Below are 23,124 nucleotides of genomic sequence, written 5' to 3'. Positions count from 1 at the left end.
TTCAAGAAGTTTAATTGATTAGAAAAAGAGATTTATGGGCTCTTTCCCTATATTTAAACTTTAATAAATTTGTTTCTCAAGTTGTTCTTTTTAGTGGCTTATAATTTATTATGTTTTTTTACATTATGAATAAAAGTTGGGTGCTATAACTCTTCTACTAAATGTTAATCTTAACATGTGGTGTGATGCCCTTAGCTAACTAACAGAGTTAGATTTGAGACCCCTATGATACCAAATGTAAGCTCTTAGATTTAAACTTCCTAGAAAATCATCTAGTATAATAATTATACATACTAATAGCTTAATGCAAAGATATAGATACTCCTTTAGTTTCCCCGACCCCCTTAAAATATAGCCAATAGAACTGAATGATAGATCTAGACAATTATCATAAATAGATAACAAATGGGAATAATATATGGGGCATGATAGCAAGGGTGTTTGGTGGACATAATAATAGGGGTGTTTAATGGATATGTTAAATTCTTATATAGCAATATTGAATAACTAGTGCTCAATACGCAAAATAGAGCAAAAGAGAACTAAAAGCCTAAGCTAAGTATGTTCAACTAGAAATATATAAAAGTTTCTATCTTATTTTTATCTGGCTTATTAAGCCAAATTTACTACACTTAAACAAGAGAAAACAACAAAAGAAATCAATAATATTAATCTCCTGTTGTCATGGTAGTAAAGAGAGAATGTTTGAAAAGATTCACTAATATGTAATTTTTTATATTTTTAATTATATTCATGCCAAAAAAAGAGCAAAAAACATTCTTTTGTTTAAGACACATTTATATTTTTAATTTTAATTTCTTGTGCAATTTAAGAAAATGAAAAACTCTACTAACAATCTCTAAAGAAATGAAATTCCTCATTAATGTCAAATACCCACTCAAGTTTATACATATTGTTTTCTCAAAAACTCAATCTTTAAACATTCTTCAAGAACTAGATTGCATCATCCACATCTCTTTAATCAATGTCATAATCACACTCTACTAGTGGGAGATATTAGAACACCAAAAATAAAAAGATATTATATAATCATGTTTCATGGAAGTTAGTACTAAGGATGGATATAACATCAATATACATAATCATGCCCCATAGCATTAAAAACTCAATTCAACAAAGCAATATCAATAACCTCAAGTGATTGATTACAATATGGTATGGTGGAAAAAGAGAATGTAATAAAGATTGAAAAAGAAAAATAAATCTAATAGCTACAATCTTAGATTTGGTGAAAAACTAATACAAATTTAAATAATCCCAAACATTCAATAAATCATTATTAAAAAGCTTTACCATTCAAGGACAAATTGCAATGTCCTCACCTCTACCAATGTGAGTGTTCAAGATATATGAATGGGTATATTAATTGAGGTTTAAACCCTTACTTATATATATATATATATATATATATATATAAACTCAATCCCAAATGGAAGTAGGGTTATATATATAACATGATAGTGGGGAGGCCCATTGGCCGTCGGATCTAAGGCCCGAGCTAGGCTCAGTATCCATGGTTATGGGAAAGATCACATTAATGTTTGGATGGCTAATCAATAATGAGCACATTAGCTGGAAGAGAAGAAGTTCATTGGGTGTTCTGGGTGAAAGCTATGGATTAAAGAAGACACATGTTAGTCCAGAAATCACATTGCACCCAAGACAGGAGAAATCTGCCCATTGCCCTGCATCCATTCCCAATAATATATACTCTTATCATTGTTGAGTGGTGATGAAGGATGATTATGCCGAGAATTGGCGTTGGGCTCACGCTACATAAAGTTTAGGGTTGCCCACAATCATTTGGAATCAACACTTCTATGGCTGTTGTATCACAACTCAATGCTTCTACTTCTGAAATTGACTAGCACTAGAATTACTCCAGAGCTTCTAGGATTGATCGAGACCAAGAAAGTAAGTCAGGCGTTGACATTGAGCACAATTTTCTTTTTTTCTTGCAATTTCGATATGATAATTAGGAAGAAGAAACTTTATGCCAGTCATAGGTGTCAATAGTTGGAATGCTGGGAGAAGGTGTCTTGATGGGCTAGCCACACAATTAATAATGGTGGCTGCTAATTTGGCCCTAAACCACAACAATCTAGCCTTTTGTGTATTGTGGACATTTGAGACATGTTTGTTTGGGTTTGTGGATGCCATCGAGCAGCAAAGCTGGAGCTAGAGCCAGCATTTAACGTGGCTAGAACCATCAAAGAGTTTGCAATCCCTATTTTTCTATATATATAAAGTGATAGTGGCGAGGCCCACCGACCGTTAAATCCCAAACCTGGGCCAAGCTCAATATCCATGGTTGTGGGAAAAATCATGTTGCCATTTTGGTTATGGCAATGTGTTATTGGGGTGCTAATGGCAGAGGTACAGTTTTCATCCAGTTGTTTCCCAAAGTGCACCTCTCATTGCAATATAATGGTTTCCAGCTCATCCCAAGAGGAACCTCTCCAGTGGGCTGTGGAGCAACTTGCAACACTTGGGCCAAAGATGGACTTGAAAGCATTCTTTTGCCTCTTTGCGTTCAAAATGGAGGAATGCAATCTAGCTTATGCAATGTTTATGGGTAGAGTTTGTAAATTCCAGTATAGGAAATCTGGATTTGAGGAGTTTAGACAGCAACCTAGTATAGTAAATGCATTATTATTTAATGATTACAGCTATGATGCAAGAGCTGACCAATAACCACAGCCACCACAGCTTAGTTTTTTTGAAATGTCCAGCACGTTAACACACACTAAATTATAGTTAAGACATTCATGTTCGGTCAAGAGAATATCTTTCAATTGTGGAGTTAATTAAACAGCAAATATAGCTAAACTCAGCAAACCTTTTGAAATGGCATAAAATTTGCCAACCACCCAGCATTTGTTAGCAATTTCTTGTATATATATGGATTTCAAGTTTTTTATAAATTTGTTATTCAGATATGTTTTATAAAATGGATAAAATAATAAAATAACCTCTTTTACTTAAGAAAATAAAAAAATTGTATCCTTTGAAAAGGTGAGCGGTTCGAATCATGGCTATTTGTGGCATCAAAAGTGGGCAAAGAAAGGGCTCATGGCGAAGGCACGGCAAGCCGTGCTTGTGGTCGCTTAGGTCAGATCAACGCGAGGGGAAAGGTAGAGAGGGACACCGCAGGGATTTGCGGGCGCCGGGGGCGCGCCAGAGAGGAAGCGAAGATGCTCGATGTTTCTCGTGTGCAGAAGGAGCTTGTGGAGATCGAGCGCGATAAGAAGCTGTCAGGCGTGAGCATCCAGGTATTTGACGATGGCCTGAGTAGAATGCGAGGGACAATCACTGGTCCTATCGGCACTCCCTACGAGGGCGGTATCTTCACTGTCGACATTCAGTTACCCTGTAAGTGTAAATTTTCCCTTTCTTCTCAAACTCTTACTTTTTATTTTGTTCTTCTCTAGCTGCGTATCCTTTCGAGCCCCCCAAAATGCAGTTCATTACCAAAGTCTGGTGAGTGAGAGCACGAGAAAAGAGGAACAAAAAATCTAGTTTTTTTTTTTTCTTTGATGCTGATCTTGTCTCCTTTTACTTTGCCCAGGCATCCCAATATCAGCAGCCAAAACGGAGCCATTTGCCTAGACATTCTCAAAGACCAGTGGAGCCCGGCTCTCACTCTCAAGACGGCTCTACTTTCTCTCCAAGCGCTCCTCTCCACGCCCGAGCCGGGTGATCCTCAAGACGCAGTGGTCGCAAAGCAGGTAAAGAGCGAAAAAAACGTTTCGTGCTAGAAGTTTTTGACAACTTCGCTTGTTTGCTTGATCCAGTACTTGCGTGAGTATCCAGTCTTCGAGAGCACTGCAAGATACTGGACTGAATCGTTTGCGAAGAGATCTTCGCTTGGCATGGAAGAAAAGGTACTTGTATACAGTGATGTTTAGCGTAAACTCATAGCTCTTGGTTCTTTCACAGGTAGCAAAGCTGGTAGAAATGGGCTTCACGGATGAAGTTGCGACTGCTGCCCTCGAGTGCTGCGGTGGAGACGAGAACGCCGCTCTGGAGAAGCTCCTGAGCTGATAAAAAATGAAATTCGTGATTGTTGATAATTTCAACTCCCAAAGCTAACACGAGGAATGATTTATGTTCTAGCATAATCTCTGTTGTCAACAAGCAAATTTAATATGATTCTATCCGAATGAAATTCATAGCGTTCCAGCCATGAGAGCAAAACTTTGGGAGTGATTCCATCTCCTCCCTCAAGTGCTTTGCGAAGCTTGGGATGATCTTCACCTTTTGCTATAATCCGAAAATCTGGACAGGCATTGGAAACGCGGCACCGCTTTCAGCCGCCACCGCCGCCGTCTCCAGGGAGATATCAATGCTGCGGTGCTTGAAGCTTCTCGCGATGCTGATCCTTCCCTTTAGCAACGCTGCCGGGTTCTCCTTCGTGCCAGACTCTCCGGGCCCTGCGCTTGCTTCGCGGCTTAGAAGGATTGGATTTCTAAACGTCAGGATCGTCTGTGACCAGTGCGTGCTTGGAGAGAACGGAGATGTCGTCATTGTAACCGGAGAAACCTTGCAACACCTCTCGGTAAAGCCGACGTCGAACCAAAGTACCACTCCGTAGCACCAGACTGGAGAGGCGGTCCTGGGCTTGAGCTCAAAGTGTGCATGGAAGTCGACGTCGTCGGGCTTCATCGTGAGGATATCGAATTTCTGGCAGGAGGAAGAAAAAAAAATAGTCCTGGAATGCGTCTGCGTGACAATACCTGGATCGAGAACGAGTCTGTGACGATGTCTTCCCTGTTCACGACGTCTACCACGGGTGCGTTCGCTGCGTGCTCAAGAACTTCGTTCCCGATGCGCTTCATGTTGAACCCATAGACGTCCTCCCAAAACGGGAGGCTTGTAGCGCCTTTGCCAAATCCTGCTACGAACTGCAAACCAAGCACACAAAACGCATGAGCGAAGATAAATTTTGCTGGTTTCAAGCTTTACCATCTCCGCTGTGTCCGGCAAGATTGATCCCCCGGGTTTCAACCATCTGTCCCGTGCATGCAACACCGAGCCAAGCATCGACTCATACAAGAGACCGTAACCCATCCATTCGCTGATGATCACGTCGACGCTGTGAGGACTGATGGATAACTTTCCATCGAGATCTTCGATCATTCCTCCAACAACTTCTATGGTATTACCAGGAGAGCCATCGCTAATGAATCCATTGTCTCTAGCCACCTGAACGAAACGAATCACTATCAGAAAGGCAGCAAAACGAGAGAAAGAATAGCGTTACCTCTCGAGCAACCATAGCCATCTTCTCGCTTCCATCAACAGCTATCACCTTCGACGCGCCGGCCTTCGCCGCAAAGAGACTGCAATGCAAAACAAGCTGTTGCTCTAGACCAAATCACCAGCCAGTTTGTACCTTAAGATCCCGGTTCCACAGCCAATGTCCATCACTAGAGCATTCTCCAGCAAAGGAGGATTGTGTAGAATAGCCTTTTGATAAGCCTCGGTTCTCACCTAGAATCACAGGCCATCAAGATAAACATTTAAGAACGAGGAAGCTTACCTTGTCGCCAAGCATCTCCCTGTGAATCCCATACTCGCCATAGGAGCTGAAGTACGTGCTGTTAACGCGCAGGATCTCTTCTTTGACAACGTTGTCAAAGCTAACTCTTTTCTTCTTCTCGGCAAGTTTTCCATTCCCAGTGGAAGTCGCTTCACTCGTTGGCAAAGAGCTAGTTGCAAGCTCTCTTATAGCTTCGTCAATGGATCCTTCTCCCGGATCCAAGTTTGCTAGCTCGCTGATGATCTCGTCTCGATCAATGGTACCGTTACCATCCTCTTCGATATCCTCCAAGTCGAAGTTGTAAAGCAACGCATCGTCCTTGAGGAAAGGAGCTAAGTAGAAGTCGTCCTTCCAGCGATCAGACCCGGGCAGCGAGCAATGCCGCGTGGAATCGACGTGATCCTGGAATGCGCTCTCGTCCTGGAACTCAGCACCACAGTTCCAACATCTCTCTGCCGCTACCTAAGAAAGACAAAAAGATTTGGAAGAGAATCTAAGCGAGAACCGCAACACCATACCTCAGAGCGTATGAAATTTAGCAGCCGCAAGGCCTGGTAGAAATCCAGACGAGAATGGAGCCGCAGAGCGCCAAAATCGAGGCCGTGTTGCTGCGAGCAGTGATGGAATGCTTGATCGGCGGAGGAGAAGGAAGAGGAGCAAAGCAGACACTTCACGATCGATCCAGCGTCGTCGCCATTCTCTGCCCAGTCCTCCCATCCAGCGCCGTCCTCGTCCTCGCTAGAGCTCATCACGCCAAAACCCTAAAACCAGGGGTTTGGCTTATCTCTCCAAGAGCCCTAAAAACCAGTCGATGGTTTTGGGGAAGAATGCAGCGCCATCGCCATCGCTTCGCTGTGATTTCGGCGCTGCACAGGTCTTTTCGCGGTTCAATCGCTCGTCGCGCCTCACCGGGAAGCGGGCGCTGTGGATCCCAAGAGCTATCAGCGGCGGGAAGAAGAATCACTACGAGATTCTTGGGCTGCACTACAATGCGAGCCCGCTGGAGATCAAGAAAGCGTTCCGGCAGCTTGCGCACAAGGTGAGAGTGCATTGTTTCTTCGTGATTTCTTTTTTCCTTCGTTCTTTCATCTCTTCCTTGGTTCTTGTTTTTTCTTTCTTTGTTCCTCCATGGTTGTGACTGAGCGTTAGTATTGACAATGGCAGGCTGCTGTGTGCAGTACCATCCGGATGTAAACAAGGCCGCGGACGCGGAAGAGATTTTCAAGTCTGTTCGAGTAGCGTATGAGGTGAAGTTCTTTGTTTTTTTTTTCCTTCGTGGCCATAGATCCTTCTTTTTTTCCAGGTTTTGTCCAACGAGACTAGCAGAAGAGAATACAATCAAACACTTCATCACCAAAGAACCAGGACAACCAGTTCTCCGGAGGGGACGGACTACAATTCTTTCAGATATGCACGCTCTCAAAGCTATAGATACTATGAACGCGTAAGTGCTTCGTTCGGACTCGCGATACGATGAAAATCACCTTGCTCCTTTTTTCAGGTGGATTTCGATACCAGTGACTACGAGAGAAGGTCCGGACGCTCGTCTCGTAGGAGACGAAAGTTTGAGCCGACTTGGGTGAGGAGGCACAGGACCGGGGCCAGGGACGACGAATTCGATAGCTCAAACATGGCCGAGGAATCACAGGATGACGGAGAAGACTGGCTGGCGGAGTGGCAAAGCTCCCGAAACATGATCTTTCTAGCAACTTGGACGCTGGCAGTGATCTTCTACAGGTTTGGAATCCGGGCAGCTCTGGCAGCTCTTGGCGTCGCGATGTCTTTCCGGACCAAGCTCTCGACGTGGTACAAACTGGCACTCGCAGTAGCATGGCTGATTGGAGGTGGCAGAGGCATGCTTGTGGCTTACTTGGTGATGCAAGCGAGCTCGCTGTGGGGAGGAGCTTGCGACGCTGCCGTCTTCACGCTCGTCTTTGGGATTTGGCTGCGAGGAAGCTTTCTCTCGGGCTACGTCTTTCTGCCACCGCCAGTTCTTTTGCTCGTGGCGATGAAGCTCGTAAGAAGCTCGGGCTTTTGATCGTCACGGGCTTCCTGTGTTTCGATCCTCTGCATGGTTTTTGGATCGATGGTTTTTCCTCGTTTTCTTTACGTTATCAGCAATCTGTGACAGATGGTCTTGATCTCTTCTTTAGCCGAGCGAGTGAAGAGTTGCAGGGATTTATCCCAGGCTCGGGATCTATGTAGTTGCTTGAGACAAGGCAACTATCTCAACATTGTCTATCTCGCCAACCTTGTGGTGGAAATGTATGGCAAGTGTGGCAGCGTCGAAGATGCCAAGTACGTGTTTGATCACATTCGAAGGCCAAATCTCTTTTCTTGGACCATGGTGATCGCAGCATATGCCCGTAATGGGCATCCATTACACGCACGGGAACTGTTTGATCAAATGCCGATGCGAGACCTGGCGTCTTGGAATGCCATGATTCTTGTTTGCGCAGACGCAGCGAATCTTGACGAAGCCATAGCTCTGTTTGAATCTATGCAGGAAAGAGACCTTGTTTCATGGAGCACTATGATCACTGCTTATGCCCGGTTTGGCTATATGGACCAGGCCAAAGCTTTGTTCGATCAAATGCCTCAGAGAAACGTTGTGGTCTGGACTGCCATGGTTGCTGCGTATGCACAAAACGGGCATCCATACGAAGCTCGGAAGGTTTTCGATGAAATGCCAGAAACCAACTTGGTTTCGTGGAACATAGTTCTGGATGCGTTTGCGGAGAATGGGGAATCGAGCGAAGCAGCTGACATTTTCAGAGCTATGCCCCAGCGAGATGCTGTCTCGTGGAACACTTTGATCGCGGCTTGCGTGAGGAGAGGCCAACTTTTGGAAGCCAAGCGTTTGTTTGATCGAGTTCCGGAGAAGTCAGTGCCGTCCTGGAACTCCATCTTTCAAGCCTGTGCAGTGTTCCAAAACGATAGCGCTGTCGAGCTCTTGAGCTCAATGAGGATGGAAGACGTGCCACCGGACGGCACCACTTTCACTTGGATCCTCAGCTCGTGCAACTCGAGGGGAGATCTGGGGCGAGGACTGAAGCTTTTCTCCTCGATGATCGAGGATCACGGTCTCTCGCCATGCTTGGATCACTACAATTGCGTTTCAAATGCGCTGGGACGAGCTGGTTTGCTGCGACAAGTGCGTGAGGCCGTGGAGGAGATGCCGCTTGGTCCAGATTGTGTCACCTGGAAGACATTGTTACTGGCTGCCTCGAAGCTAGACTATAGCATTGGAACTTGGGCTGCAACAAGAGCTCTGGAGTTGAATCCAATGGATGACGCACCCTATGTTTCACTCTCTCAAGACTTCATTGGCTTCTAGGACCATCCCCCTCGACAAGATGTCCAGCATGCAGTGGAAATGCTACGCTTACGTAAAGATTTTTTTATTGTTAATATTCTTAACCACCATAAAATATAAATTAAAGCACCTTTTCAAATATTCTAAAGAATATTTGAAAAGGTGTTTTAATTTAGAAAGTGTATTTTACATAGTATGTAAATAGTGGAGAGCTAAAGGAAGACACATTTCCTTTACGAGAGTTATGGCGTCGTGGTTGCAAGCTCTGTTGAACGTGACGGACTTCTTCACAGTGTGTGAACTCCACGCCAACTGCACATCCGGGAAACGCAAGAAGAGCTTCTTCTGCAAGCAGTGCTTAGTGTCCCTGTGTCAAGAATGCAAAAAGGATCACCGGACTTGCGATCCCCGAAACGCTTTGCAGATCGTAATCTCAGGCCGCCTTACTGCACTCAAGGCGTATGAGGCGGAGCGCCTCATCGATACGTCGGGGCTGGAGACGTTTATCATCAACGGAGGCCCAATCTTTTATCTCCACGCCAGGCCCCGAGGAATAGAGGTGCAAAACTCGGTACTATGCCGCCACTGCAAGAGGGTGCTGCACGGAGCTCTCTACTGCTCGCTCTACTGCAAGCTCCAGTGTGAAGGGTTCGTCGCGCATCAGCAAGCCCAAGTCGATCAGGGTCAGGAGAAGAACATTCCGCCACCTTTTGGCGAGGTCGCCCCACCGAGAAGTGAGCTCAACGATCATCAAGCCCGGGTCGTTAAGGTCCAGCCAAAGGATCGACCTAGGGCTCCCAAGGCGAAAAAGGCTCCATCCAACAGGAAACGAAAGCAGCCAGAGCAAAGCTCCATTGAGCAAGTTCGTGCGAGGATAATGGACGAGGCAGTACATGTGTTTAGTGCCCCTTGTAATACTGTCGAGCATGACAAGCGTCAAGCTCCTGCTCTTCAAGGATTTAGAAAGCGGGCAAGGAAAGGTATCCCAATAAGATCACCCATGTTTTGAAATGTAAACTAATTGTGTGTGATCTTCATATCTGCATTTAATTTTTATTTAGATTTGAATCTAATGAAATGGAACTAAGAAATTTCAAGATAAACTTTGTCAACTAAAGGTTATTGTACTTCAAAAGGCGGTCAACTTTTTGATTGAAAGGCAAAAAAGAGTGTTCTCAACCAGTTGAGTGGAGCAACGTGGTATCGCTAGCACTCGGTGCACTGCTTGCCTTGAGCTGCTTGATCTCGTCAGCCGAGAGAGCTCGGTTATAAATCCTCAAGCCCGAGAGAGATCCAGTGAAGAAGTCAACGTTGTCCCGGCAGTCACACCCAAGGTAAACCGGGAGATTGGACACCAAGTTCTTCGCTTCGCCGCTGGCCGATCCGGAGAGCTCTCCATCCACGTAGAGAAGACCCTGGTTTCCCTGCCTCACCGCCACGACCTGGTGCCACCGATCGTCATTCACGGACGCCGAGGCCGAGAAACGGAACTGGTCGGCGAAATCGCCGTACACCCAGAAGCTCGGCTTGCCACCCTGGACGTAGAGCTGGTACTCGCCATTATAGCCATCGGTTGTCACCTTCCCGTTCCAGTTCCCGGGGCCTCGCTGCTGCATGATCACGCCTTTGGATCTGAAAGACGCGGCGATCTTCACCCATGCAACGAGCGTGAATGGCGTCTTGCCGCACAGCGATGCCCCGCCACCGCAGAAAACTCTCCCCGAGCCCCTGAAAGTGAGGCCGCTACTCGAGCTCCACGACGCGCCGGAGATGGTTCCCGCGGCGTTGCTGGACGAGGAATCCTTGGCGACGCTGCCGCTTCTCTCGTTCATTTCCCACCAGCCGACGAGGCCGTCGGTAGAGCCGGTGGTGGAGGGAGCTTTGGTCGGGTAGTAGACGAACGAGTTAATCGCGCATCGCCCATAGGGGAGACCGTGGTTGCCGCGCTGGATCCTCATGTAGCCATTCTCGCCCCACGAAGTCCCCCAGGAGTTCTTGATGATCCAGTAGTCCTCGCCCTTTTCCGAGCCATAGCCGACGATGAGGACCGCCAGCCGGGGCTTGTCCTCCGAGCAAGGTCCCTTGAAAATGCCCTGCAAGAACGAAGAACAAGTTCTCGACTCACATTCTTTGGATGAATCGAAAGTAGGAACTTACACTCTTGTACTTCTTGAAAGCGTCAGCGTCTCCGTCCACTAGAGCTGTCACTGGCTGCTTGGCTACGCGCTCGACCATCTCGGCGTCGCTGCTGGAACCCCAGAGGTTGTCAAAGCCGTCGATAGTGACCACGAGACCATCCTACAAAATAAGATACCATCATCGAGATCATGGATAGCTTTCGATCGAGGGCAACCTTCTTCTTGCAAGAGCCAGAGCTTCCAGTGAAAGGATAGTCGGCCTCCTTGTGCAAGCCGGCACCCTCCTCGAGATAGGGGAAGCTGTTCTGGGGGAAGCCTTTGCTACAACCTGAGTTCCCATAGGCCGTGTCACAGTCGAGGAGCTGCTGGGCCGAGAGGTCCACGAGCTGTCCAGTCGCAATGTAGTGGACTCCTTCCACGGCAGCAGCGGTTGCAAATGCCCAGCTCCCATCTGGAACTCGACCCATGAATCAAATCCATGAGAAACTCTTGTAAGAAGCTCACCTGAGCAGTTGTTTCCAAGGGATTTCACTGGCGTCACGGCACCCCTGGCTCGCCAGTCGATGGACGCTGGAGCAGCAGCGAAAGCTTTCGCCGCGGCAGCGATGAGTACAAGGAGAAGTACTCCACAGGACGATTCCATGCCTCCAATGAATGATCCAAGTTATCCACACTGGATTTATACTAGAGCTTCGTATGCCCACGCGAGAAATGTGAGCTCTGTCTGGGCTTCCATCCCTTACACAAACAGAGGGAAAAAAAACAAAGCTTTTTCTTCCCACGAGAGTCACGAGCTCGGACATTCATGCCTTCAAGAACGATTTGTATCCCCTCACGACTAAAGTTGAAAGTGAAATCTCATTAAAATCCACCTCCCATGATCTTCAGCATGGGAGAGATATGGACGTATAGAAAATTACAACCTTTTTATGTCACAAGTATGTGTCAAAACTTTGGAGAGTCGGGGACTTGCTCTAGCTGAGATTGGTGACGCGAAGAAGTGCCTTGACAGGCCTGTGATCGGAACTCCGCAAAGAATCGATTGACTGATAGTTGACAACATCCAGGCTGATAGAGCTCTCATCTCTAATCTTGAGAAGAATTCTATCTGTCCAGGATGGAACCCTTTCCTGATCGTAGACAACACACGAAACTGTGAGCTGCAAATATCCATAGCAGAAATATTCACAAACCTTGCCACTCGTATCATAGTCGTCCGTTCCAACATCGTACTTGTAAGTTGGCTTAAACTCGAGAGGTCCTTCCACGAATCCATTAAAGACCTCGCCTTTGTCCACTGCGTTGAAGAGCTGATCGCGTTTCCATAGCAGCTGTGATCCACAAGGAAGAAACCATGAAAACCAAAAAGGAAAGATTTTGTATCGTACCTTCTCAAGGTTTTGTTTCACGAACGATTTGACGAGACCTCTGCTGCCTTCGATTCTATAGTTTAGATCTCCGAGCCAGACCACAACGTCGGACTCGTCCATGAAGTTGCTGCCGGGCTGTTCTTGTGAGGTGCTCGGCCGCGAAAAGATCTTTTGCCGGGTTCGCGAGTACTGAACGTGCCTCTCGTTCACCTTCTTCTCGTGAGCTGTGTTTTCGTGTTTAGAAACAGTTTTTGGAAGCAAGTTCTTCTTTCTTACCGGCAAAGTGGGACGCAATGAAGAGGAAGGATGAATTGCCGATACAAAAGGACGCGGCTACAGCGCCTTTCTGCCTTCCTACAACTCCACCAAAGCCCTTGAATCGAACTTTATCAACTTTCTTGGCTGTTTGCCCGTGGGGAGCAAGAAAAATAAACAAACTCTCCAGTGAGTTCAGGAAAAAAGAATGAAAAATAGATTCATTCGCGGAAAAAGTCAGCAAAGCTTACCGGATATGTGATGTTGCAGCCAACATTTCCCGAACACGTAGAGCTGCAGCGAGCCCATCACTGACTTTGCCACAAAGCTGTGCAGAAAAGAGCCACCAAGTCAAAATCCCATCTCTCGAGAATTCAGTTGACATTTCACGAAAATGTGTCACACAAATCTAAAGAACCGAAAACATTGCTACGCTATGGCTAGAAATGGGAAAGATCACACTACCTACGAAAGAAAGACTCGAGAAAGCATACCTGTACTGTTTGCCGAGAATGGGATGAAGAACACGCCTCAGCGAAGAAACTGGCGATTCTTGGATCCCAATCACGTATAAATCGTAGTCACCTCTCCCGTTTTCTAGAAGCTTGGGAAGAGAGTCGTGTGGGATCTGGGAGTCACAGTGTAAGAACAAAAAGGAACGTTGAGAGATTCGATATTCATACCTTGCCATTCATGTTCCAAGTCACGGCATAAATCCGGAGATTGAAGGATGCTGTTGAATCTTCTACTGCCGCTGGATGACCATGAATCGGGAGGTGATCGCTCGAGGAGATGGAAGTCTTGCACGAGTGGAAACTATCCAAGGAATTGTCCTCCAGAGGTTGATCCGATACCGCGTCGTTCTCCTCCATGTCTCCAAGCTCCTGGGATTGGACGAGGATCATCCTCGCGTTGTTCCCCGTTGAGGACGAGGCCAGCCTGAGAAGACCACTGTCCCTGAACGAGCCAACGATCTGGTCCTTTCTCGACGATCTCAAGAGCAGTCTCTTGACCAGCCCCTTGAAACGCGTGCGCATGACCAGGCTGGATCGGCGGATCGCGGAACTGGGCTGCTGGGAAACGATGATGGGCTCCCAAATTCCTCCAAAGGGTCGCTGGATCGGCCTCCAAGATCGCAAGAGGAAAGGGATCTCCCTTTGCGAGGTGTTGAGAAGGGCGAAGATGTGGGGAACTCGAAATGATCTCGAAGAGCTTTTAAGTGCTTGTGTTTATGTGTCACCGGGACGAAGGAAAGATCGCAACGAAAAGGAATAAAAAACGAGCGACACCCAAGCGCTACGAAACGAGAAACAAGCCTGTGACGACCAGCTGTGGTGTGCGGCCGCAGGAGTTTACAGTGTTTGTGTGGTTCACAAAAAGAAGAAAAACGCGTCGTACATATGGCGCCGTACAGAAAAAATTCTCTTTTCTTGTTCTGCGAGGACTGGATATCCTACTCGGTTGTTTCGTCAGCCCGCGCATCACCAGTTTTGCGTCGTTTCAAAGTTTGGAATGGTCGTGCCTCCTGACTGGACGAGTGTCTTAAAAGAATCAAGCGAATCTTTGGTTTCCTTACCCGAAAGAGATTGCCTGCTGCTCTGGTTGTCTGTGGGATGGATTGCGTCCATCTTCTTCTTGCATCACTAGGACCCTACAAAGATCTGGAAAGAAAAGGTCAGTACTCGTGTGCTCTTTGAATACCTGGTGTTCTTCTCGAAAGTCATGAGTCACTTTGGACATCGGCCGACCCTGTGCAGCTGTGATAAAAGTACCAGACGTCGATGAAGTGGTCATCACCATCAAAACGTCCCACTCGTTGCCTTTGTCGTCCAAATCTGCCAGAGCACCATCACCGATCATTTCGACAACAAAATGGAAAAGAAAAGAAGTGAAAACACTCACCTCTTCAAAACTGGCGGCTTGAAGTCGGCGGCCTCACGCGCATCCAAGAAGGAAGAAGGAACCGCGCCTTAACTGGAAGAAAACTTGAGAACGTTTGCGAGAAGCGAGTATCCAGACGAGCAGCCGGGGCTGGACTGGATCACACGCAGCGCAGCTCTAGCTCCACGCCTGGCATCGGCTTGGATCTTACAAGAGCTCAGCAAGCTCTGCCATCCCGCCAGGTGTGGAGCCAGGCGAGGCAAGCTGTTTAGCACCTCCTCGGCCTCCTCCAGCCTTCCTGCTCGTCCCAAGATATCCACAATGCAGTTGTAGTGCTCCTGTTCCACTGCCACTCCACGCTCCACCATGACACTAAAGAAGTAGAGTGCCTCGTCCACGAGCCCCGTGTGGGAGCAAGCGTGGAGGATCCGGCAGAACATCACGCTGTCAAGCTTGATCCCTTCCAGATCGACCCTGTAAAACTCCTCGAGAGCCTCCCTTCCAGCTCCGATGAACGAGTAAGCCACCACCACGAAGCTCCAGGAGAGGCTCTCCTGCCGAGGAACCGTCTGGAACAATCTCCTCGCCTCGGATATGTGTCCCTTCTCGGCGTAGGCCACCACCATGATCATCCACGAAACCATGTTTTGGAGCGGCATCGCCTCGAAAGCTTGCATCGCCCTCTTGATATGCCCGAGCTGCGCATAGGCCATGATCGCGCCAACCCACGAAAGAGCGTTGCGTTGCGGCATGGTCTCGAAAACTTCCATGGCCTCGTCGAGTTTTCCAGCCGAGGAGAATCCTTGCAGAAAAACGTTCCAGGAAACGATGCTCCAAGCTGGGATTTTCTCAAACACCACCTTTGCCAGATCCATATACCCGAACTGGGCATACGCTCCAGAGACGGTGTTCCAGGACACCACATTCCTCTGCGTCATTCCATCGAAGAAGATCTTCGCTTCCTCCAGGTTCCCACTCTGGGCATAGACGTCCAGCATCGCGCTCTCGATCACCACGCTCTTCGCAGGAATGCGATCAAAGAGGCCTCGCGCCTCCTCGATTCGTTTCGTCTGCGCGAAGGCCCCGATCAACAGCGAGCACGAGAACTCGCAGTGCTGTGGCATGCGATCGAAAGTAGCGAGCACCGCCCTCCAGTATCGATCGTAAGCATACGCCGAGAGGAGCGTGTCCCAGGAGATAGCGTCCTTCTCAGGCATAGCTATAAAGAAGCTCCTCGCTTCTCTGGAATGCCCAGTCTGGGCATATGCTGCAAGCATCGCATTCGTGGATGATCTCGTCCACTCCGGCATCCTCTCGAAGATCTCTTCGGATTTACTAGCGTCACGCAGCTCCGAGTATGCCGCAAGCATGATCGTCCAGGACACGGCATCCCTCCTCTCCATCAGATCAAACAGCCGCCGCGCATCGCCCAGATTCCCGTCAAGAACATGCGCCTGGACGATCGCGTTCCACGCCACCACATCCCTCTGAGGCATCTCCCGGAAAATCTCTCGCGCTGCCTCCACGAATCCGTTCTGGGCGTAGGCATTCAAGATGATCGTCCAGGAGAAGAGATTCGGCTGCGCGATGGCGTCAAAGACGCCGCGCGCTTCTTCCACCATGCCAAGTTTGCCATACATCTCCACCACCAGATTTGCGAGGTACCTGTTCTTGATCTGGCCGCTCTGGAGAATCCGGCGATGCAGCCATTGCGCCTGGAGGCAATCCCTAACATCGCCACACAGCCGCACCGCCCTCGCGAAGAAATCCACATTCTCAAGAACCCTAAAACATGGGCGCCACATTGGCGCCCAATTAGCATTCCATGTGGCAAACTTCCTAACACGTCTGGCATTCCATGTGGCAGACTTTCCTTGATCCACGTCAACTCCGTTTGACACGTACTCGCCACATCAGACAACACTTTGCCCTAAGCCATGCTCCAATGGCGGTGGGCGTGCGAATGCCTCCTGGGAACTACAACCTCGAGTTCACGGGCGTCACAGACCCCTTGGATCTCACAGATCTCGCGCTCTACGCTCGGATCATCAGATCGTGTGGGGCTTCCAGGGATTTGGCAGCGGCCCGGCGAGCCCACGACAAGATCCTTGCGACCAAGCACAAGAGCAGCCTCTACCTCAATAATCTCCTCATCGAGATGTATGGCAAGTGTGGCAGCATCGAATCTGCGCGCCGCGTCTTCGACGCCATCGAATCCCCGAACGAGTTCTCCTGGGGGATCATCCTGAACGCGAGCGTCCAAAACGGGCATTTGCAAGCGGCCAAGGCCCTGTTCGCTCGGATGCCCGAGCACTCGGTTGTGACTTGCAACACCGTGATCACGGCTCTCGCGGAGAATGGCTACTTGGAAAACGCGAGAGATCTCTTCGAGACAATGCCCGACCGCGACATTGTCACCTGGAACTCGATGATCCAGGCGTTTGCTCTTGGTGGGCGATTGGCCGATGCCAAGGAGGTGTTCGATCGGATGCCCCAGCGCGATCTAATCTCGTGGGCGACGATGATCACCGCTTATGCCAACCTTGGCGAGCTCCATGATGCCGTGACGATGTTTGAGAAGGCACCAGAGGCGAGCGTTATAACTTCAACCTCCATTGTCCAAGCATATGCCCAAGCCGGGCATCTCTCACGGGCTAGAGATGCTTTCGACGCGATGCCGTTCAAAAACATCGTGACGTGGACGACTATGATCGTGTCGTACGCAGAGTACGGGCAGCTAGAGGAATGTAAACGCCTGTTTGAGAAGATGCCAGAGAGAGACATAGTGGCATGGACGGCACTAATGTCATCTTATGCCCAGAATGGGCATATTGAAGAAGCGAAGAAGTTCTTTAATGGAATGCCAGAGAAGAGTCTGGTGGCGTTTAACACAATGATCACTGGATTTGTGTTCTGTGGCGAGCTTGAGCAGGCGAGAGAAGTCTTTGACGCAATGCCTGATCGAAACATCGTCTCCTGGACAGCGGTTGTTGCAGCATATGCTCAGACTGGTCATTTGCGGATCGGGCAGAGGCTCTTCGATGAAATGCCAGAACGCAATATCGTGACTTGGAACACCATGATCTACGCCTACGCCGAGAATCGAAAGTCAAGATTCTCGCTGGAGCTCTTCCGAAAGATTGACCAAGAGGGATTAGAGCCCAATTCCACGACAATGCTTGGCGTACTCACGGCGTGCTGCCATATGGGGCTGCTGGACGAGAGCCAAAGCCAGTTTCTATCGATGAAGCCGGACAGATCGATCGAGCCGGGGTCCGAGCACTATTGCTGCATGATCACGCTGCTAGGGACGTCGGGCAAAATCCGGGATGCGGAGGAGCTCGTGGATACAATGCCATTCCAGCCGGATGTGACAATGTGGACGTCGCTGCTTGGCTGCTCCAAGATCCACGGCGATGCGACGCCTGGGGAGAGAGCTGCGAGACAAGCGTCTGGGTTGATCCCAAGAAACTCTTCTCCGTACTTGCTGTTGTCTAGCATGATACAAACCAAGACAGGGTCTTGACTGACGTTGACCAGTCGAGGTGTCGGACCAGAGTTGACCAGACGTTGCAATCTCCAAAAACTCCCATTACTTGGACAAGGGACACCATTGTAGTTCCAGTGGAACTCAAGGAAGGAGTGACCAGCATCACTTCCAATATCTCTTCTAGCCTCTTAGCAACGTCGCTCATAGTTGGCCTAATCTTGGTTTTGATCTTGGTACACTCCAAACTAAGTTTCACTGCATCGTATAAAGGCTCCAGCCGTGGAGGCAGTGTCAACTTTTGATCTAGCACCGAGTTCCACTCGTCACGTCTGACGCGATCAAGCACGCAAGCTACCAAGTCCTGGATATCTCTCGAAGAATCGGCTTCTTGCAGGAGAGTAACTCTAGAAGAACCACTCCAAAGCTGTAAACATCGCTCTTGGCTGTGAGGCGGAGAGAGGAACCACTCGGGATCCAAGTAACCGGGTTTGCCAGCGATTGTGATGGTTGTTCCACTGGCTTCATTCGAGTGAGGGAAGGCCAAAGTTCGAGTCATGAGCATTCCAGTTGTAGTCGAGAAGGATGTTTGATAATTTCACGTCCCTGTGAATGATGCTTGGTCATGCATACCTGTGAAGATACTCAAGGCCTCGAGCTGCCTGTTCAGCGGTTCTTATCCGGCTTACCCATATTTTGAGAAAGAGTTCCTTTGGGCATGAACTCAAAGCTGTCCACCTCACAGTATCCAATCCAGTTCAGCATGAGTGGTGAGCTCTCGGGAGGATCTGCAGTTCATTCTTAAACATTTTCTCTGACCTGATAAATTGGTTTCATCAGGGAGATATCAACTTTGAGTTTAATCAAGTACCTGTTAGACAGCTTCGCTTGCTTGATAGCAACCTCCTGACCATTCTGGAGCATTCCCTTGTAAACATTTCCAAAAGCACCCTTGCTTAAAAGCATTTCATCGCTGTAGTTGTTAGTTGCCTCTCTCAGCTCTGCTGAGGAGATATACAGTATCTCGTTCCTGGAGACGTTCTCAATGTCAGCAAGCATTTCTAGCTTCCTCTTTTTTCATGTATGTAAAACACAAAAACGTAGCCATGAGAATGAGCGCAAACGGCAACATTATTAACGTGATGATCACACACAATAGCATAAGGGATAGTTTTCTCTGGTTCTTAACTTCTGCTTGATGAGAAGCCAAAGATGGCTTCCCACACACACGATCAGTGCCGATCCCACACGGAACAAGCTTAATATCATCACCAGTACACACTGAACACTCCAACCACACCCGATCTGTTAGCGATGGACACCCATACTTAGAAGTCTGGTATTGATCCTTGCGACACCGACTTAACTTCCCAATACTTGCTTGTATCCTCCCCAGCGAAGAACTGCTAAACGCCCATCCCACGTCAAACCACAGGTATAATAGTCGCCAGCTGAAATGGCTGCAAAGGAGACATCTTTGAGCTTATAAACATTGTTTTGTCCCCAGCACTCCACCTGGTGACTATCCGCTCGTATGCCACACATATGGTAGCATCCTAACAGGTGGAGCGTAAGTGTACGAAGCATCTACTCCCCAGCAAAGTATATCTCTTGTGGAACTTGTTATCCCACATATGGAGTAGCCTCCCGCGAACAGAGATGCGAAGCCTTGATCTGGTTCTGGTATAGGAGAGAGATGGCCCCAACAAGTTATCTTCCCATCTTGGGTCGAAATCTATTCCCGATGAGACTGACTCGAATGGCTGGTCTAGGTCAACAGCCCCCAACAGTTGATTTTACTGTCGTCGCTCCGGATCGCACAACAGTGGCTCTTGCCACAATTCAAGCTTGTAAAGCTCACAGAGCAGCCCAGATATAAATCCAGATCTTCCGGAGGTAACCAAGAGCTTCTTGTCCGTGCCATTAGTATTTTCCTAAGAAGATTGGTTGTAAGGAATTGGCTTGTATGGAGCAATTGCCAGTCCATATAGAACTGATTGTGGCCAATCAGAGGAGAAAAATGGAGCAAAGTTACTAATGAAACAAATTTAGAGACGCATACACCAAATGGCAGTTTTTTTAAAAATTGGCTGAAAAACCTTTAACAAACCCAATACTTTTATTCTAATAAATATGTGAAGAAAACGTTAAAAAGGTTAAAAATTTGCCGCCATGGCCAGCGCTTGCGTCGCGGAGCTTCCTCTGGCCGGGGTGACGTTTTTTCTGGGCCATTCCTCTAGGAGCGCTCTGGCCAGCGGCTGCCAGCTATGGTTGAGATCGCGGATAAATCAATGCTAGATCAAATGTCATCTTATGAAGAAGCGAGGTAAGTTTTTCAATGACGCGTGGTTTATATTTGGTGGCGACCTTGAGAAGTCTTCAACGCTCTTCTGAACAGCTATTGTTATGCTCAGACAGGCCATTTGCGGATTGGCCGGAGACTCTTCGATGAAATGCCAGAACGCAATATCGTGAGATGAAACACCATGAGAACCTCAAGAATCTGGCTAAAGTCTTCCGATGAGGAGTGATTGGAGGCCAATTCTACGACAATGCTGGGCGTGCTCAAGTATGGGGCTACTGGACGAGAGCCAGGGCCAATTTCAATCGGTGAAGCCGGACAGATCAATTGAACACTATTGCTGCATGATCACGCTGGGGACGTCCTCGTGCCATGTGACAATGTGCTGGGCTGCTCCAAGATCCACGGGAACGCGACGCCTGGGGAGAGAGCTGCGAGATAAGTGTCAGGGTTGACCATACTTACTGTTGTCTAGCGTGGTATTACTTGCGTTGACTAGTCGACGAATGAGTTGACTTGGTGTCAGACTTGGAGTGGACCAGACCGGGAAAACCAGTGCTGGTGAAAAATCTCTCGGTAGACAAAGGTACCATGTGATTACCATTTGTTAGACGAGAGACACCGTTGTATTTGTAATGGAACTCAAGGAAGAAGGTACTAGAATCATTTCCAATATTTCTTCTAGCCTCTGAGCAACCTCACTCATAGTTGGCCTATCCTTGCCTCTGACCTTGGTACACTCCAAACTAAGTTTCACTGCATTGTATAAAGGCTCCGGCTGTGGAGGCAGTGCCAACTTTTGATCGAGCACCGAGTTCCACTCGTCACGTCCGACGAGATCAAGCACCCAAGCTGCCAAGTCCTGGATATTTCTCGAAGAATCAATCGGCTTCTCACCGGAGAGTAACTCTAGAAGAACCACTCCAAAGCTGTAAACATCGCTCTTGGCTGTGAGGCGGAGACAGGAACCATACTCGGGATCCAAGTAACCGGGTGTTGTGATGGTTGTTCCACTGGCTTGAGTTTCTTCAAGCGAGCAAAGGCCAAAATTCGAGACGTGAGCATTCCAGTTGTAGTCGAGAAGGATGTTCGATGATTTCACGTCCCTGTGAATGATGCTTGGCGATGCATACCTGTGAAGATACTCAAGGCCTCGGGCAGCCTGTTCAGCGATTCTTATCCGGCTTACCCAGTCCAATGGTGGCGTTTTGGTATATATATTTTGAGAAAGAGTTCCTCTGGGCATGAACTCAAAGACCAAAAGCTTGTCCACCTCACAGTATCCAATCAAATTCACCAGGCATGAGTGGTGAGCTCTCCCGAGAAGATGCAGTTCCTTCTCAAACATTTTCTCCGACCTGTTTTCATCACTGAGAGGCATACACGGAGTTTATAAGTTTCAAGTACCTGTTAAACAGCTTCGCTTGCTTGATAGCAACCTCCTGACCATTTTGGAGCAGTCCCTTGTAAACATTTCCAGAAGCACTCTTGCTCAAAACCATTTCATCGCTGTAGTTGTTGGTCGCCTCTCTCAGCTCTGCCGAGGAGAAATAAAGTATGTCGCTCCTGGAAAAGCTCACAATGTTAGCAAGTGTTTCTAGCTTCCTCTTCTTCATATAAGTAAAATACGAAAACGTAGCCATGAGAATGAGCCCAAAAGACAACGTGATGATCAAATACAACAGCACAAGGAAGAGTTTCCTCAGGTTCTTAATATCCCCTTGATGAGAAGCCAAAGATGGCTTCCCACACACACGATCAGTGTTGATCCCACACGGAACAAGCTCAATATCATCACCAGTACACACTGAACAATCCAAGCACACCCGATCTGTTAGCGATGGACACCCATACTTAGAAGTCTGGTATTGATCCTTGCGACACCGGCTTGAGCATATCGCCTGACTAACATGAATGCCAGTGATGTTAACTTCCCAATACTCTTCCTTGTATCCTCCCCAGCAAAGAACTCTTAAACGCCCATCCCGCGTGAAACCACAAGTATAAAAGTCGCCAGCTGAAATGGCTGTGAATGAGACATTCTTTGGAGCTCTAAGCTGATAAACATTGTTTTGTCCCCAGCACACCACTTGGTGATTATCCGCTCTAATGCCACACATATGATAGCGTCCTCCGGTTACGCTAGAGAATTGAAAAACAGATGGAGCATAAGTGTAAGAAGCATCTTCCCCCCAGCAAAGTATATCCCTTGTGGAGCTTTCTATCCCACATATGGAGTAACCTCCCGCGAATAGAGATACAAAGGTTCCAGTGCCTCGATCTGGTTGTGGTATAGCATCAGAGAGATGACCCCAACAAGTAATATTTCCATCTTGGGTCAGGCCACAGGAAAAATCTATTCCCAATGAGACTGACACGAATGGCTGGTCTGGAGATTTGTAGATGAATATACCCCAGCAGTTGATTTTACTGTCGTCACTCCGGATCGCACAACAGTGGCTCCTGCCACAATTCAAGCTTGTAAAGCTTATGTTTTCTAGAGACTGTGGCAATTCTATGTCACCCCAGCATATTGGAAACTGTGAACCATAAAGCAGCCCACATACAAACCCGGATCCTCCTGAAATAGCCAAGAGCTTCTTGTCTTTAGGTACTCCTACTGGCGATATAAATTTTCCCAAGTATATTGGTTGTAAGGAATTTGCTTGTAAAACACAAATGGAATAATCACCTACATCTATGTAAGGATAGCCAGTCCACATAGAACCGATTGTGGCCATAGATCCAAAACCTATCACAGGAGAAAACTGTAGTACAATCACTATTGAAACAAATGAAAATCCCATAGAGA

General features: G+C 47.9%; 11 protein-coding genes across 15 annotated transcripts; 5 read left to right on the top strand and 6 right to left on the bottom strand.

Annotated features, from left to right (window-relative positions):
* Positions 1-3,074: 3,074 nt before the first annotated feature.
* Positions 3,075-4,139, top strand: LOC9639989 (ubiquitin-conjugating enzyme E2 27). Its single transcript, XM_024676490.1, has 5 exons — positions 3,075-3,393; positions 3,453-3,501; positions 3,590-3,749; positions 3,816-3,905; positions 3,961-4,139. Exons 1-5 carry the CDS (start codon positions 3,216-3,218, stop codon positions 4,063-4,065), a joined length of 582 nt encoding a protein of 193 aa, XP_024532258.1. The 5' UTR covers positions 3,075-3,215; the 3' UTR covers positions 4,066-4,139.
* A 9-nt stretch (positions 4,140-4,148) lies between these two features.
* Positions 4,149-6,315, bottom strand: LOC9640260 (probable protein arginine N-methyltransferase 3). Its single transcript, XM_024676489.1, has 7 exons — positions 6,082-6,315; positions 5,564-6,025; positions 5,417-5,514; positions 5,285-5,363; positions 4,987-5,226; positions 4,758-4,925; positions 4,149-4,704 (listed from the first exon to the last, which is right to left on the bottom strand). Exons 1-7 carry the CDS (start codon positions 6,310-6,312, stop codon positions 4,285-4,287), a joined length of 1,698 nt encoding a protein of 565 aa, XP_024532257.1. The 5' UTR covers positions 6,313-6,315; the 3' UTR covers positions 4,149-4,284.
* A 35-nt stretch (positions 6,316-6,350) lies between these two features.
* On the top strand, positions 6,351-7,693 carry LOC9640259. The gene is made up of 4 exons (XM_002971687.2): positions 6,351-6,602; positions 6,742-6,810; positions 6,867-7,007; positions 7,065-7,693. The coding sequence occupies exons 1-4, from the start codon at positions 6,375-6,377 to the stop codon at positions 7,599-7,601; spliced, it is 975 nt and encodes a 324-aa protein (XP_002971733.1). The 5' UTR covers positions 6,351-6,374; the 3' UTR covers positions 7,602-7,693.
* A 1-nt stretch (position 7,694) lies between these two features.
* On the top strand, positions 7,695-8,900 carry LOC112346748 (pentatricopeptide repeat-containing protein At2g35030, mitochondrial-like). The gene has a single exon (XM_024676334.1). It carries the CDS (start codon positions 7,695-7,697, stop codon positions 8,898-8,900), a length of 1,206 nt encoding a protein of 401 aa, XP_024532102.1.
* A 223-nt stretch (positions 8,901-9,123) lies between these two features.
* On the top strand, positions 9,124-9,888 carry LOC9639988. The gene has a single exon (XM_024676333.1). It carries the CDS (start codon positions 9,124-9,126, stop codon positions 9,886-9,888), a length of 765 nt encoding a protein of 254 aa, XP_024532101.1.
* A 28-nt stretch (positions 9,889-9,916) lies between these two features.
* LOC9639987 (cysteine proteinase 7) lies at positions 9,917-11,715 on the bottom strand. The gene is made up of 4 exons (XM_002971483.2): positions 11,522-11,715; positions 11,233-11,468; positions 11,037-11,177; positions 9,917-10,972 (listed from the first exon to the last, which is right to left on the bottom strand). The coding sequence occupies exons 1-4, from the start codon at positions 11,658-11,660 to the stop codon at positions 10,055-10,057; spliced, it is 1,434 nt and encodes a 477-aa protein (XP_002971529.2). The 5' UTR covers positions 11,661-11,715; the 3' UTR covers positions 9,917-10,054.
* A 141-nt stretch (positions 11,716-11,856) lies between these two features.
* On the bottom strand, positions 11,857-14,315 carry LOC9640258 (type IV inositol polyphosphate 5-phosphatase 11). The gene is made up of 7 exons (XM_002971482.2): positions 13,326-14,315; positions 13,137-13,270; positions 12,894-12,970; positions 12,664-12,789; positions 12,406-12,611; positions 12,211-12,348; positions 11,857-12,147 (listed from the first exon to the last, which is right to left on the bottom strand). The coding sequence occupies exons 1-7, from the start codon at positions 13,677-13,679 to the stop codon at positions 11,992-11,994; spliced, it is 1,191 nt and encodes a 396-aa protein (XP_002971528.1). The 5' UTR covers positions 13,680-14,315; the 3' UTR covers positions 11,857-11,991.
* Positions 13,853-14,549, bottom strand: LOC112346776. Of its 5 annotated transcripts, none has more exons than XM_024676393.1 (3): positions 14,344-14,549; positions 14,219-14,293; positions 13,853-14,171 (listed from the first exon to the last, which is right to left on the bottom strand). In XM_024676393.1, exons 1-3 carry the CDS (start codon positions 14,500-14,502, stop codon positions 14,124-14,126), a joined length of 282 nt encoding a protein of 93 aa, XP_024532161.1. In that variant the 5' UTR covers positions 14,503-14,549; the 3' UTR covers positions 13,853-14,123. The 5 variants fall into 5 exon arrangements, with proteins under 5 accessions (XP_024532161.1, XP_024532160.1, XP_024532156.1 ...); XM_024676392.1 differs by having other exon boundaries at positions 13,853-14,167; XM_024676388.1 differs by having other exon boundaries at positions 14,219-14,549.
* Positions 13,853-16,328, bottom strand: LOC112346747 (pentatricopeptide repeat-containing protein At4g02750-like). The gene is made up of 2 exons (XM_024676332.1): positions 14,545-16,328; positions 13,853-14,477 (listed from the first exon to the last, which is right to left on the bottom strand). Exon 1 carries the CDS (start codon positions 16,326-16,328, stop codon positions 14,613-14,615), a length of 1,716 nt encoding a protein of 571 aa, XP_024532100.1. The 3' UTR covers positions 13,853-14,477; positions 14,545-14,612.
* A 140-nt stretch (positions 16,329-16,468) lies between these two features.
* Positions 16,469-18,049, top strand: LOC9639986 (pentatricopeptide repeat-containing protein At4g02750). The gene has a single exon (XM_024676331.1). It carries the CDS (start codon positions 16,469-16,471, stop codon positions 18,047-18,049), a length of 1,581 nt encoding a protein of 526 aa, XP_024532099.1.
* Positions 18,050-20,646: 2,597 nt separating this feature from the next.
* On the bottom strand, positions 20,647-23,053 carry LOC9640257 (serine/threonine-protein kinase-like protein CR4). The gene is made up of 3 exons (XM_024676329.1): positions 21,720-23,053; positions 20,999-21,682; positions 20,647-20,743 (listed from the first exon to the last, which is right to left on the bottom strand). The coding sequence occupies exons 1-3, from the start codon at positions 23,051-23,053 to the stop codon at positions 20,647-20,649; spliced, it is 2,115 nt and encodes a 704-aa protein (XP_024532097.1).
* Positions 23,054-23,124: the final 71 nt, after the last annotated feature.

This window comes from Selaginella moellendorffii, unplaced genomic scaffold, assembly GCF_000143415.4.
Source record: "Selaginella moellendorffii unplaced genomic scaffold, v1.0 SELMOscaffold_17, whole genome shotgun sequence".
NCBI classification, from domain to species: domain Eukaryota; kingdom Viridiplantae; phylum Streptophyta; class Lycopodiopsida; order Selaginellales; family Selaginellaceae; genus Selaginella; species Selaginella moellendorffii.
Note: the sequence above shows the minus strand (reverse complement) of the source record. Positions and strands in the feature narration are given on the sequence as shown.